General features: G+C 41.9%; 1 protein-coding gene across 3 annotated transcripts in view; it reads left to right on the top strand.

Moving 5' to 3' along the window:
• The window catches only part of galnt3 (UDP-N-acetyl-alpha-D-galactosamine:polypeptide N-acetylgalactosaminyltransferase 3 (GalNAc-T3)), a 57,103-nt gene that overhangs the window by 33,224 nt on the left and 10,577 nt on the right, over positions 1 to 13,302 (top strand). For all 3 annotated transcript variants that reach the window (XM_078228218.1, XM_078228219.1, XM_078228220.1), the window contains exons 8-9: positions 12,080 to 12,211; positions 12,625 to 12,726. In XM_078228218.1, coding sequence (XP_078084344.1) covers positions 12,080 to 12,211; positions 12,625 to 12,726 — 234 coding nt within the window. The remainder of the gene's footprint in view (positions 1 to 12,079; positions 12,212 to 12,624; positions 12,727 to 13,302) is intronic.

Genomic DNA, 13,302 nt, shown 5'->3' with positions numbered 1-13,302 from the left:
GAAACAGTGTTGGGATGTTGCTTTAGATGTTTGTTTGGTTAGTGTCCTGTCCCAACCATCTTCAACTGATCCCTTATTGACTTTCATCCAATACAATGTCAGAAATGAGAATTTTTTCTGATTGCACAATTTGCAACTTCTCCAATGCCAAAGCAGTCCATGACTGTCTGCAGCAAGACTTGCATGGCATTCTGGCTTGGGCTGATACGTGGCCTACAATATTTGCCAGGTAATGACCATCTTCAACAAGCAAGAATCTAACCATCTTCCCTTGACACTACCATTGCTGAATCCTTCTTCATCAATATCCCTAGGATTCCATTGATTAGAAACTGAACTGGACGAACCATATCTACTGTGGCAACAGCAGAAGATCAGAGGTCAAGAATTCTGTGACAAGTAACACTCTTTCTCACTCCCCAAAGCTTTTATACCATCGGCCTATGAGAGAAGTGTGATGGAGTGCCCTCCACTTGCCTGGATAAGTGCAGCTCTGAACCATCCAAAACACAGCAGCCAGTTTGATCAGCACTCCATTTACCACCTGAAATACACTCCCTCCACCACTAGTGCACAGTGGCTGTAGTATGTACCACCCACAAGATACATTGTAGCAAATCAAAGCTCCTTCAGCAGCAACTCCAAATTAGTGACCTCCACTATCTAGAAGAACAAGGGCAGCAGATGCATGAAGACCACCACCTGCAAGTTCCCTGCTAGAGAACACATCCTGACTTGAATATCCAGCAATATCAGAATCCTGGGAATATTTAAATTATGTTTTGAAAGGTTCAATGCGCCTTTAGTTGGTGATTTTCTCAAAATGATGTTACAGGCAGGGGGGTTAATTTAAACAGCATTGACTTCTCCTCTTACTATTTGTCCAAACGCAAAGTAGTTTGATTTGTTTCCCTCCTGTTCTAAGTGGTAGCCTATTTCCCAACCCCTCTGTTTTGGTATGATCCAATTTCTATTCGTAACTTCACAGCAGACTCATGATAGGGTGAACTCAAAGGATTCATTTGCATTCAAATGCAGGAGAAGGAAAGCACCATTGTCTACTTTTTGCTTGTATAATAAGAGAGGGATAGAGAAAGAAAGATTTGAAGGACAAAGACTACAGGGAAAACAATTGTTGTTTCATGTGTGTCCAGAGTCCAGAATCGCAAGTCCAATCAAGTATTCCTTCACTGAGGTCAGCATCTGAACTGTACAGCATCAGTTTTCATTTTCCAGTGGAGTTGACTTTACACAAGGTGTGCAGAGATAAGTCAGCCTAGTAGGCGATGGTACAGAAGTTCCAGTAGAAAGTGTAGATGGGGCCAAGTATTCTTTCTGGGCAGCACCCCTTTTCTGTGCTGCTTATAGATGGTAAAATGGCAGATTGAATTTTGCAGAACAGCAAAGCAATATAACTGTTTCCACTAGCAAGACAAATGACTCACCTCCTCACAATGCCTTTGACAAAGGGTGTATATCTCCTGTCTGGGTTCCTGAGGTAGTGTTGTACCTGTGAATTCTCAGATACTTTCAACCAGTTTACTTACTCCAAGGTTTTACCCCGGTGCCCTTATTTGCAAGGTGGACAAAGGACAAACACAAGTAAAGATTCAACAAGTTTATTAATAATAACACTATTAACCCTTAAATTACCCACATAAAACAAGAGGATACCCCAGCAGATTCAAGTATACTACCCGTAAAGATGGCTTGGTTAAACTGCAGGCCCGATTCTCTGAGTCCCCTCTGGTCTGTCGTCACGAAGGTGAGTCTCGATGGCCGCTTCTTCCTTCCTTCCTTGTCTGGTCAGTCTTCCGAATGGACACGGCTGTCTCCCCTGTCGAGTCTTCGCTCCTGTGCCTCTGAGTGTGAACCTTTATCCCCAGCCTGCTTGCCTTTCCAGAAACTTCTCTGGCTTCTGGCCAATGAGGTCCCAGGAGGGGGTTCCAATACCCAGTGGGTTTCTTGATGTCTGCCTGACAGGACACCAGGGTCCGCCCCCCAGGTGTCCATCTCCATGTTGTTAAACTTGTTATCAGGTAAGGTTTCTACAGGATCTCTTGGTGACAGAAAGTCTGGCCCGATCTGGGCTTCTAACAATAGACCGATGCATTTCAATGAGGTGCCATGATCTCCTGCTAAGTCTCAAGTAGAGTGTAACGACCTTTGATGGGTGGTTGATGGGTCAGGCCCAGACACATTTGTGTATTGTACAATTGGCCTGCCTGCGGTTTGACTGTGTTTGATTTCCATGTGCCCAATTCTTTAATTTAGGATATCCAATTTTATCAGCCTTAAAACTAGGCCCTGTTTATATCACCACAGTAGTTAAATGTTCCATCCAATAAGACTCAAAAGGAAGGTTGCATGGTCCTTTGTCCTAGCAAGGAAATAAACTCCAGTTGGCCAGACCTGGCTTATGAATTGCAGATGACCTTTATATCTTTCTCTTTGAATCTGGTCTCTGCAGCCCACAGGAGGTCTTTAGTCTGTTTTTGGAGATTACAAGCTGCAGATTGTCAGATAGCTCCTGTCATCCAAGGATCACAGACAGACATGGCTTCAGCCATTTTAAAAGGATCTTTGTCCAGTTTTTTAAATTTCAGAAATTAGCCATAAGGATATCTTAATATATATGTTTATCATCGAATCCTATAGAATTCCTACAGTGCAGAAGGAGACCATTTGGCCCATAAGTCTGCACTGACCACAATCCCACCCAGGCCCTATTCCTGTAACCCCACACATTTACCCTGCTAATACCCCTGACACTAAGGGACAATTTACCATGGCCAATCAACCTAACCCGCACATCTTTGGACTGTGGGAGGAAACCGGAGCACCCGGAGGAAACCCATGCAGACACGGGGAGAACGTGCAAACCCCACACAGACAATAACCCTGACAATGGTGTAACTTTTCCACTTTCCGAAACAATTTTTCATAGTTCCTTTTGAGTAATATCAATTCAATCCTTTGATCATTATACTGTTTTTTCTGCTACAATACTGACTTTTAAAGGAATTGATAAATATTTGAATCATTTTTATTTTAACTTGCTTTCTGTCTTATTTCTAATTTGTGTTTGAAAGGTACATTCAGCAGCCTTTCAATTATTGGAGCATTTGTTTGCTGCTGCTGCTGCTAGCTAAACTGCATTTGCTTTCTCTCCTAATTGTCTAACTTTTTAAATTCTTCAATCATTTTCTTTGTTTTAGAGAGTTGAAAAGCGTGTTTTTTTTCCCCCCACTCCTCTCCTGCATTTGCTCTCCTGAGTCTTTACTGCACAAACAATTCTATTTGCATGACCAGGGGTACCCTGGTGATCAAATTAGAAGTGTGCAGGCATGGATTGGGCTTAATATGCCTCCAATTAATTGTTCAAATCCTTGCATGATAGTACCTCATCTCTTTTGATTTCCCAAGTGGCTTGTCTTTCCACTCTCCTCATTCCTCAGATCAAGTTTAGGTGCTTAACAACGTAGAAAACTGAATTTGATCCAAGGCTCGATCCTTCTGGAGCCATACCAACAGGAACACTACTGTGTTTAGAATAAATAACGTTATGATTTCTGTTAAACTCCCCCTTTGTTCTCCACATTTCCTCAATCCCCTCTCCCCTGCCCCATCCATTCTTGTCTCCAATGAGTGTTCAAGTTTGTTTTTTTCCTAGCTTTTAATAAGGCAAGGCACATGTCAATTTGAATAGAATGTTTGCTCGTATATTGTCTCTGGCCTCACTCCGCCAGATTGATGGTGTAAATCCCACCCACTCATTTTATTTACTCAGCACAACAATGGCTATTGGACCACCACCTGTTCTCTACTTTTGCCTCGTGTCCATCTTTAAAGGGAGCCCCGATCAGCGCACAAACTGAATAGTCTCCGTCACCCCCTCCCCCAGGTAAACATTAGGAACCGCTCCCCCCGCCACCCTTTACAAATATTGGAAGTCCCCATCACCACCACAGCAGAAGCAACAGGGCTCTTCCTCCCACACACCTGCTTTCCCACAATGTCAACATCGCCCCCCCCCCCCCCCGCCCCCTTCGTAGGCATTAGGGCAATTCTCCCCCCCCACCCCCTCCTCCCCACTACCACCCCGACCACTGCAGTCTTGGGAGCACACTCCTCCTTGCAAGCACCAGGCCTCCACAACACACACAAGGGGAACATCTTCTGTGCGGCAGTCCAGAGTGATCACCCATGGCACTGCCAGGTTGGCACTGCATCAGCATGACCTTCTCCCCTGGGGGCTATACTTGGGGGTGAATTCCTCGACTGAGTCCCTGTCTTGTTGCTGAGGTTTGAATATTCAGTGAGGGGGGATCATTGGGTAGGATGGCTGGCTAATTACTGGGGATTAGCAATGATAATGAAATGGTTAAATGAGGTTCTTGCCCTTTGTGTGTGAATCTCGTGACGCTACCACGAGGGGCATGGAAACGCAATCTCTCTGCAGAAAATTGCATTTCCGATTCCCTCCAGATTCTCTGCTCACAGCAGCGATCCCATAGACTGCTAATGCTGGCTCAAAATCGCCCTCTATGTCAACAGCTCATGTTATCTGTTTATGTGCAAAATGACATGAAAGGCTCTTACTTTGACAGTACTCTTGTGTCTTTTATCTCCCATGGGACCTTCATATGTCCAGCAGGAGGCGGTTCAGTTAGCTGACAAATGAGGTGGTTACCCCCTTTTTAAGATGCACCATCACAGAACTCATGCAAACCATATAGTAGTGCAGTTACCTGTCACACCAAAAAGTGAATGTAAGGATTGAGTTCTCACCTGGTGACTCGCAAGTCACTAGTGGGCATGAGCATCTGATCGAGACATGGACAGTAGTGGAGTGAATGCTTCTGAGGACCCAGGACACTTGAAGCTCTACTCAGCTGGTTGTAAATGCTGAACTTTGGGGGGCTGCTGATGGATTATTCAGAAACAACAGCAGAGAATGCACAACGTACTGGTAAAAGTTCCAGCCACACTGTACTCTTGAAAGGAAATTGGAGGAGTTCATTTCAGGCATAATGGAATTTTCAATAAAATATCCTCAAAGATTTTGTATCCATCAATTCAAATTTCTAATTATTACGTTCTCTTCACCAGGTGAGAACTCAATCCTTATATTCACTTTTTGGTGTGACGGGTAACTGCGCGTTCTCTTCAAAAGAGTTGTTGAACTTCAGAAATTGGAATTTTTCACAGGTTAATAAATACTGCATAATTTCATGAGCAGAATTAGACAATTCAGCCCATCGAGTCTGCTCCACCTTTCGATCATGACTGATGTGCTCCTCATCCCCATTTTCCTGCCTTCGCCCCATAACCCTTCAACCCATTACCAATTAAAAATCTGTCCAACTCAAATTTACGCACTGTTCCAGCATCCACAGCACTTTGGGGTAGCAAATTCCACAGATTCACAACCCTTTGGGAGAAGCAGTTTCTCCTCGACTGTTTTAGATTTGCTACCCCTTATCCTGATACTAAGTGGTTACAATGTGCATTCAGTTTTAAACAGAAGAGTGTCAAATTATAACTATTATAACTATTATTCCCTTGCTGTGAGGTTTAAACAAAATCTGTTGAGCTCAATCTTTTAAATACAGGAGATCCATTGGATATAATTCATTGCCCTTCTGATTGCTACAAAAGATTTCTTGTTTTGCTGGCGCAAGTACAGAGGAATACGTTATAGTTCAATTCTTCTGTTGGTGAGCAGCAGTTTCTTCTGGGTCTTTGGGAGCGGGCTGGGGTGGGGGTGGTGGATCATTTTATCTGTTTTTCCACTGGTCAATTCCGAGGAAAATATAGGTTTGTATAGTTTTAAGTAGAATAAAACAAATTTTCTTTATTCTTTGGCAAAGGATGTGCTGAGGTTTTGTATTCATTTTCAGTCTTGATAGATTGTGGAGCTTGCCACCTGATCTAGTATATAAGATTGCTTCCATGTCTGCAAGGAAGCTAAAGATCAGGACCTTGGAGGAGAAGAAGATGCCAAACAGTGGAGACTAGGAAACTACTGTCTTACTCTATGCTTCAATTTGAAACTATCTCAAGTGGAGCCAGTTTCCAGATCCATATCTGTGGGGATCACAAGCTGACAGTAAACCAAGCTGCAAAACTGGATAGGTAACCCATCCCCAAAATAGAGGGTCTGTATGCGAAGTTGGCTGAGGTTCTGACATATACCAAATTGAGTAAGAAGTTTAACAACACCAGGTTAAAATCCAACAGGTTTATTTGGTAGCAAAAGCCACAAGCTTTCGGAGCCTTAAGCTCCTTCTTCAGGTGAGTGGGAATTCTGTTCACAAACAGGGCATATAAAGACACAAACTCAATTTACAGAATAATGGTTGGAATGTGAATACTTACAGCTAATCAAGTCTTAAAGGCACAAACAATGAGTGGAGAGAGCATTAAGACAGGTTAAAGAGATGTGTATTGTCTCCAGAAAGGACAGCCAGTGAGACTCTGCAAGTCCAGGCAAGCTGTGGGGATTACAGATAGTGTGACATGAGCCCAATATCCCGGTTGAGGCCGTCCTCGTGTGCGGAACTTGGCTATCAGTCTCTGCTCAGCGACTCTGCTGCAGGGTTAGCCCAGAGTCCACGAAGGAGGAACCTTAGACAAATTTGGACAAAGTTTTGCAGAAATTCCGGAAGGTAGGAGTGTGCCTAAAAGAGAAAAATGTACCTTCCAAGCAGATGAGGTGGGTTCTTGGTTATTCAGTTGATGCTTGGGTGTTAACATAGTACCATAGAATTGCTGCAATGCAGCAGGAAGCCAGTTGGCCCATTGGTTCTGCTCTGACTCTCCAAAAGAGCATCTTACCCAGCCCCCACCCTCACCCTATCCCTATAACTCTGCGCATTTATCATAGCTAATCCACCTAACCTACCTATCTTGAGACACTGAGGGGCAATTTAGCAGAGCTAATCCGCCTAACCTGCACATCTTTGGACTGTGTGTGTGGGTGTGTTTGTGGGGGGGGGGGGGGGGAGACTGGATGGATGGTGGGATAAGAGTGCTTCAGAGGAAATTAAGCTTCATCAGCTCAGGAAGCATGAGCTCAGTTGTGGGGATGGTGTCATCCTTTGGGGGAAATGAGAATCGTCATCCTCTTATTAGGAAAAAGGTTATTGCTTGAAGAATTGCATAGTGCCCATCCGGGCATGCCAAAGATGAAAATGCTGACGAGAAGCTATATCTGGTGGCCTGGCATTGATACTGATATAGAAAGACTTGTCAAACAATGTGCCAGTTCCAGCAAAAACTACTAACTGCAGCCTCCCTACACCCATGGGAATGGCCAGTTCGGCCATGAGTAAGAGTTCACATGGATTATGTTGGCCCATTTATGGGTGCGGTGTTCCTTTTGTTAGTGGACACCCATTCGAAATGGATACCAGACTTCTTCAAATGGATTGACCCACGCGCTGTTCAGACTTTCGTGACTAGTATGAAGAAGCAACCCCCTGTGTCATTAGAAATCAAGATAGCACGGTTTCTGTTAGCTATAAAACCACCCCTCGTACCAATACTGGAATAGCTCCAGCTGAGCTGCCGGTGGGTTGATGCTTGAGAACCAGGTTGAGCCTGGTAGTTCCAAATTTGGCAGGGATGATAGCGATAAGGTAGAGTTGTCATAAAAGGACCATGATTCGTCAAAAGTAGAATGAACACCTGAAATAGATGATCCAGTCTTTGTAAAGAATTTTGGAAGCAGACCAAATTTTGTCTTGGGAATTGTGGTGGCCAGGATGGGGCCATGTTTTATGGGGTGAAAGTGCAGGACAAGTTGTGAAGAAACATGAAGATCATTTGAGGTTGCAGGAGCTATCCCAAGGGCCAATGCTACTGCCTGATAAAATCGTGCCAGCAAGTTGTTTGTCCAAAGAACGAAGTGGCTGATCAGCCAGGGGCAGGCCAAAGTGCTGCTTCCAATTAAACTGAGGAAATAGTGGAAACCTGACTGCCCAATGGGGAACAAGCAAAGAGACCTAGAGCTGGAGGTGAGAACATTCATTTAATTAACTGATGGTCACCAAGCCTTGCAATTACTACAGTACTTATCAAGAAGAGGTAGCTTTATTGGCTCAGGTATTTCCACAGAATAGATGATTTCCATATACCTGAGTATTTTCTGTCTGCTAAGATAGCTAGAGCTAACTGATCAAATCGCTACCTCAAGAATGTTTGCAAACGTGACCTAATTACCTTAAACACCAATTATCACACCTGGGAATCTCCAGTTGATGCAAGAGGAACGTGGCAACGCCATCTATGGACTGACATGCCATGACCAGTGGCTACAGCAGCTTGGCAACAGATGCTGACACCAAAAACAACAACCCACAACGAAACTCAAGAACTTCATGTGTGATACTTGTTGGTAGAACGTGCCTCAAGGTTTGGTTACTTTAGACCTCGGGTGCGCCATACGTGAAGGTACCCCACCTGAATGTTTGCTGTTTGTCCATCTTTCATAGATGGAAGAATGCTGGCAACAATCTTTGGCAGAATTTTAGTCTGGAAATGGATTGTGGTTGGCTGCAGTGCCTTAAATACGAAGAGTATTTTGTTTAAAATGTTCACGTGATCATTGAAACCATTAAACTTTGTCAGCTTATTATTGGATCTTTGACCTAAACTGTTTCATTATTTTATGTCAAGGTTTGGCTGTTGAAAACCTAGATCATTGTTTCCATGGGATTACTGTGGAGCTATTTTGAATGATTTGATCCTGATATTAATCTTAAAATGTCTTATTTTCCACATTTCCATGTGGTTTGCTTTTTTTAAAGCAGACCAATTGAGATTTAACAATCAGATTATGAAGTGAAATGATTTATCCTATTGTTTTGAGATGTTAGGGGTTCATATTCTGAGAGCTATTTTTCCATAAGGTTCTATATCCAAAGGGTTCAATGTATAATTTTCAGACTTAATAGCTATTCTTTAAAATCAGTGATGAAGCAGAGCTTAAAAATATGAAAAATGGTTAGAGCCCTCTCAGTTGCATAAAATGCTGGAGCCATTGATTGGCAAATAGCACCTTAGCTAATGTTTTGAATCTGTGAAGCATCTTGTTAAGTAAATCTTAGCAGTATTTTAGCCTTAATAAAGTGGTTTAGTATTTTCCACTATCTGGGTGTGTACCCTACACATTCTCCAGTATGCATCTTGGTCTGATCAAGGTTAACTGTTACACCAGAGCTCAGCTTCTGTTCAGATGCATCCAATATTGGTAACTTACAATGACTCCACACAGTCACTCTTCATAGGAAATTTTGTCTACCTTTGGTCACAATATTTTTAGTTCTTGGAAGACTATAATTGGACAGCAGGAATGTGCCCATCTTTCCTAAACTATGTACTGCTTTAAAAATAGTATCTGATTGAACCAACCATCCATGGAATTTTTCTGCCTTTTTGCCAGTAAATGGCCCTGTGCCATAAAAGGACTATTTCAAGTACAGGTGCTAAAGTATGTGGATTTTTATTTGATCTATCTTTTTGATCTGCATTTGAATCTGAAATTAAAATTCAGTGTCCATGCTTATTTGTGATTTGCACAGGTATTGCTTCCTTTTGCTGCATTTCTTGGAAAATTGAGAAAGCAGAGCTTTTCCCTGTGTTGAATGAAAATTTAATTTTTACTCCTAGCTTGGATATCATTTTTTAAATTGGTTATGTTTGTTTAGTGTCCATACATGACACAGAACTAGAGCTGAGGAGAATACTAACTTTCCTTGTGCTACTTTATAATGGAGGTTGGGTGATAAATTGGCCACCTGACTTGGGTCAAGATTTGTACACATACGAGTTAGGGTGCGGAAGCTTTGGCTGAGAGGCAAATTATGTAGAAAGCATTATGGGACAGGGAAGATCCAAATAAATAGTGGACATCTGCTAATTAACTGATTGTATATCCACGATGCTTCCAGAGTGTTTGACAGCTTTGTATTTGGATTTCTATGAACTGGGATGAATTATAGATATTCCTTGCCTTCAGGACAATTTGCTTGCAAAGTTGAACTAAATGAAATTGATCTGAAGCAATTCTCACTAACAATGGATTATGATTTTTTTTTTGGTATAAAATGTACAATTATACCCAGTATGTACATGTCATCTTCCTTGTAACACCATGAATAAGACACTTATCTTTCAACATGCTCTTGAACTGGGCCATATAATTAGTCAGAGGAAGAGAAAAGTGTTCCTTTATGGCAGAAATTTAAATGTCTTTACTTAGCCCCCAACACACTGGTTGCACATTGTAACCCTGTCTACTCCTCATGATGCTGCAACCCTCCTGGAAATCCAGTCAGTCAAGGAAAGTTGACGTCTTGTTGTCCACTAAGACCTCAACACTACTTGAAGGTGCACAATCCCTTCTAGATCATAGAAATCATAGAAACCCTACAGTACAGAAAGAGGCCATTCAGCCCATCGAGTCTGCACCGACCACAATCCCACCCAGGTCCTATCCCCATATCCCCTACATATTTTACCCGCTGATCCCTCTAATCTACGCATCCCAGGACACTAAGGGGCAATTTTAGCATGGCCAATCAACCTAACCCGCACATCTTTGGACTGTGGGAGGAAACCGGAGCACCTGGAGGAAACCCACGCAGACACGAGGAGAATGTGCAAACTCCACACAGACAGTGACCCAAGCCGGGAATCGAACCCAGGTCCCTGGAGCTGTGAAGCAGCAGTGCTAACCACTGTGTTACCGTGTCGCCCTGTGAGCTTTATGAACAACAATCCAAATTCAACCCTGATGAAACTTGGAACATGGAATAAGGTTTTCCAAGAAGTCACAAACAATTACCTTGACAGCAACCTGCTAGAAAAGACCCATGTCTTTGATCTTCTATTAAGCTAGTGGACATCCATGTATATGATAGCAGATGTTGGACTGGGGTAAGCACAGTAAGAAGTCTCACAACACCAGGTTAAAGTCCAACAGGTTTATTTGGTAGCAAATACCATAAGCTTTCGGTATTTGCTACCAAATAAACCTGTTGGACTTTAACCTGGTGTTGTGAGACTTCTTACTGTGCTTACCCCAGTCCAACGCCGGCATCTCCACATCATGACTACCATCGACGCTGCAAACTGCCGGCTCCAAGTGGAGAGGATCTCCAAAAAGATCGCGCATATCGACTTTGAAGGAGCTGTGCTCCGAAAGCTTATGGTATTTGCTACCAAATAAACCTGTTGGACTTTAACCTGGTGTTGTGAGACTTCTTACTATGATAGCAGATGCAGATACTTGATGCATGAATGAAAAATGTAAAGCTCCTGTGTGGTTTTGCCCTTAGTTATTCCTGAAACAATTACCTGGCTTAATCACCTAAATATAATTTATACTTGCTGCTCTACATCCACATTAACCATAAGAAAAAAATTGTATAGAATAAACTGTCACCAGCAACTGGTGCATTGTCGTTAGCAACTTCTACAAGTCAGAGTCCACTTGACAACCAGTTGGCACAATCCTGTAGTATAAAGTTGTTATTTCTCCTGGCATTGGTATTCTGAAGAAGAGTTATACAAACTTGAAATGTTAATTCTGTTTCTCGTTCCACAGATGCTGCCAGACCTGAGCTTTTCCAGCATTATCTGTTTTATTTAGTATTCATGGCATTCTCCTGATGAATGTATGATGAAAAGCTTTGACAAAATGTCTGTACAACAAAACAACTTTTTTCTTCATTTATTCAGTAAAGTTGTAAATGGTCAACCTGTCATGCACTGAGGAAGAACTGTAGTTTCTAAAAGCATGGCCTTGAATGTAATGTGTCTTCAGGAGACGTAATTAAATGGTATTAAGTGTACTGAGGCCAGTTTAAATGTATTGAGGAAAAGCTGTTTAGGAATTGGATGGGAAATTAAAACCTCCTAATCTTTAGAAGAAAGCATTTTATAAAAGCATATTATTATTAGTCTTTGACCCATAGGCAACTGGTATTTTTAAGTCCTTTCCTTGATTGTGACAGTGTATTGATTCAGTTAGTCAGCATTCCCTTAGTAACTTAGTGCTTCATTTTAACAGAAAGCATATGGAGACATTACTGAAAGGCTAGAGTTGAAACAGCGTCTACATTGTAAAAACTTCACTTGGTATTTGAAGAATGTTTATCCCGAGATATTTATGCCCGATATGTCTCCTGCACGTTATGGTGCGGTAAGTACTATTTTAATATTGCACACTTGTCATGAATTAATTTGCTATTTTAAAAGAATTATTGTCCTGTTTTATGAATACAGGAAATCGATTTTGGTATGTAACATTTCCACATTTGTTTTGATTGTAACCTTGCTTTATTTAACAGTCCATTAGCATTTACATATTTCTAATGTTAGGCTTCAACTGTTAGTTTGTAAATTTGAGATTTTTACATATGGCCAATTATGCACTTTTGCAACTATTTAAATATCTTTAACTTTGAAACAAAATCACACTATAAAATAGTTAATGTTGGTTCTTTCATCAACAAAAAAAGTAAAAGGCAAATTACAAAAAAAGATTTTTAGTTGATCAGGATATAAGATTGCTTCTATGTTTCCAGTGATTTCTTTTCAATCCTTCAATTTTAGATTAAAAGCTTGGGTTCGGAAACTTGCCTTGATGCTGGAGAAAATAATCAGGGTGCAAAACACTTAATAATGTATTCATGCCATGGTCTTGGAGGAAACCAGGTAATAATATAAAGTATTCAATTTAATAATTCCAAGTGACTATAAATACCCGTATATACCAGTCTACCAGACAACCTTTCGGAATCTCATCGGCATGCACAATTTTCCAATTTTGTGTGTGATGGCCTGGGATAGATAACCACAGAGAATCTGGCCAAACAATGCAGCAAAAATGGCCTCCTGCAGCCCTAAAGCACCCTTTGGAGTGGGTAGGTCAACTATAGGTGTGACTACACATTGATTTTTGCGGGTCCATTCGTGGGACCAATGTTCCTGCTCGTAATAGATGTGCACACCCAAGTGGTCGGACATACACAAAATCGAGTCCACAACCTCTTCAGCAATGGTAGAGAAATTGTGACAGCCATTCATCACCCGTGGATTGCCTGTGGTGCTAGCATCTGACAATGGAACTATTTTCACTAACGAAGAGTTCCAGTGTTTCAGGATAACTGGAGGTATTCAACATATTCGAACTGCACCCTATCGCCCTGCTTCAAGTGGACTGGCTAAGAGAACTGTCCAAACGTTCAAAGCCGCCATGTAGCAGTCATCAATCAGCCTCTCTATAAACCA

Source organism: Mustelus asterias, chromosome 14 (genome assembly GCF_964213995.1).
Source record: "Mustelus asterias chromosome 14, sMusAst1.hap1.1, whole genome shotgun sequence".
In the NCBI taxonomy this organism is placed as follows: Eukaryota; Metazoa; Chordata; class Chondrichthyes; order Carcharhiniformes; family Triakidae; genus Mustelus; species Mustelus asterias.
Note: the sequence above shows the minus strand (reverse complement) of the source record. Positions and strands in the feature narration are given on the sequence as shown.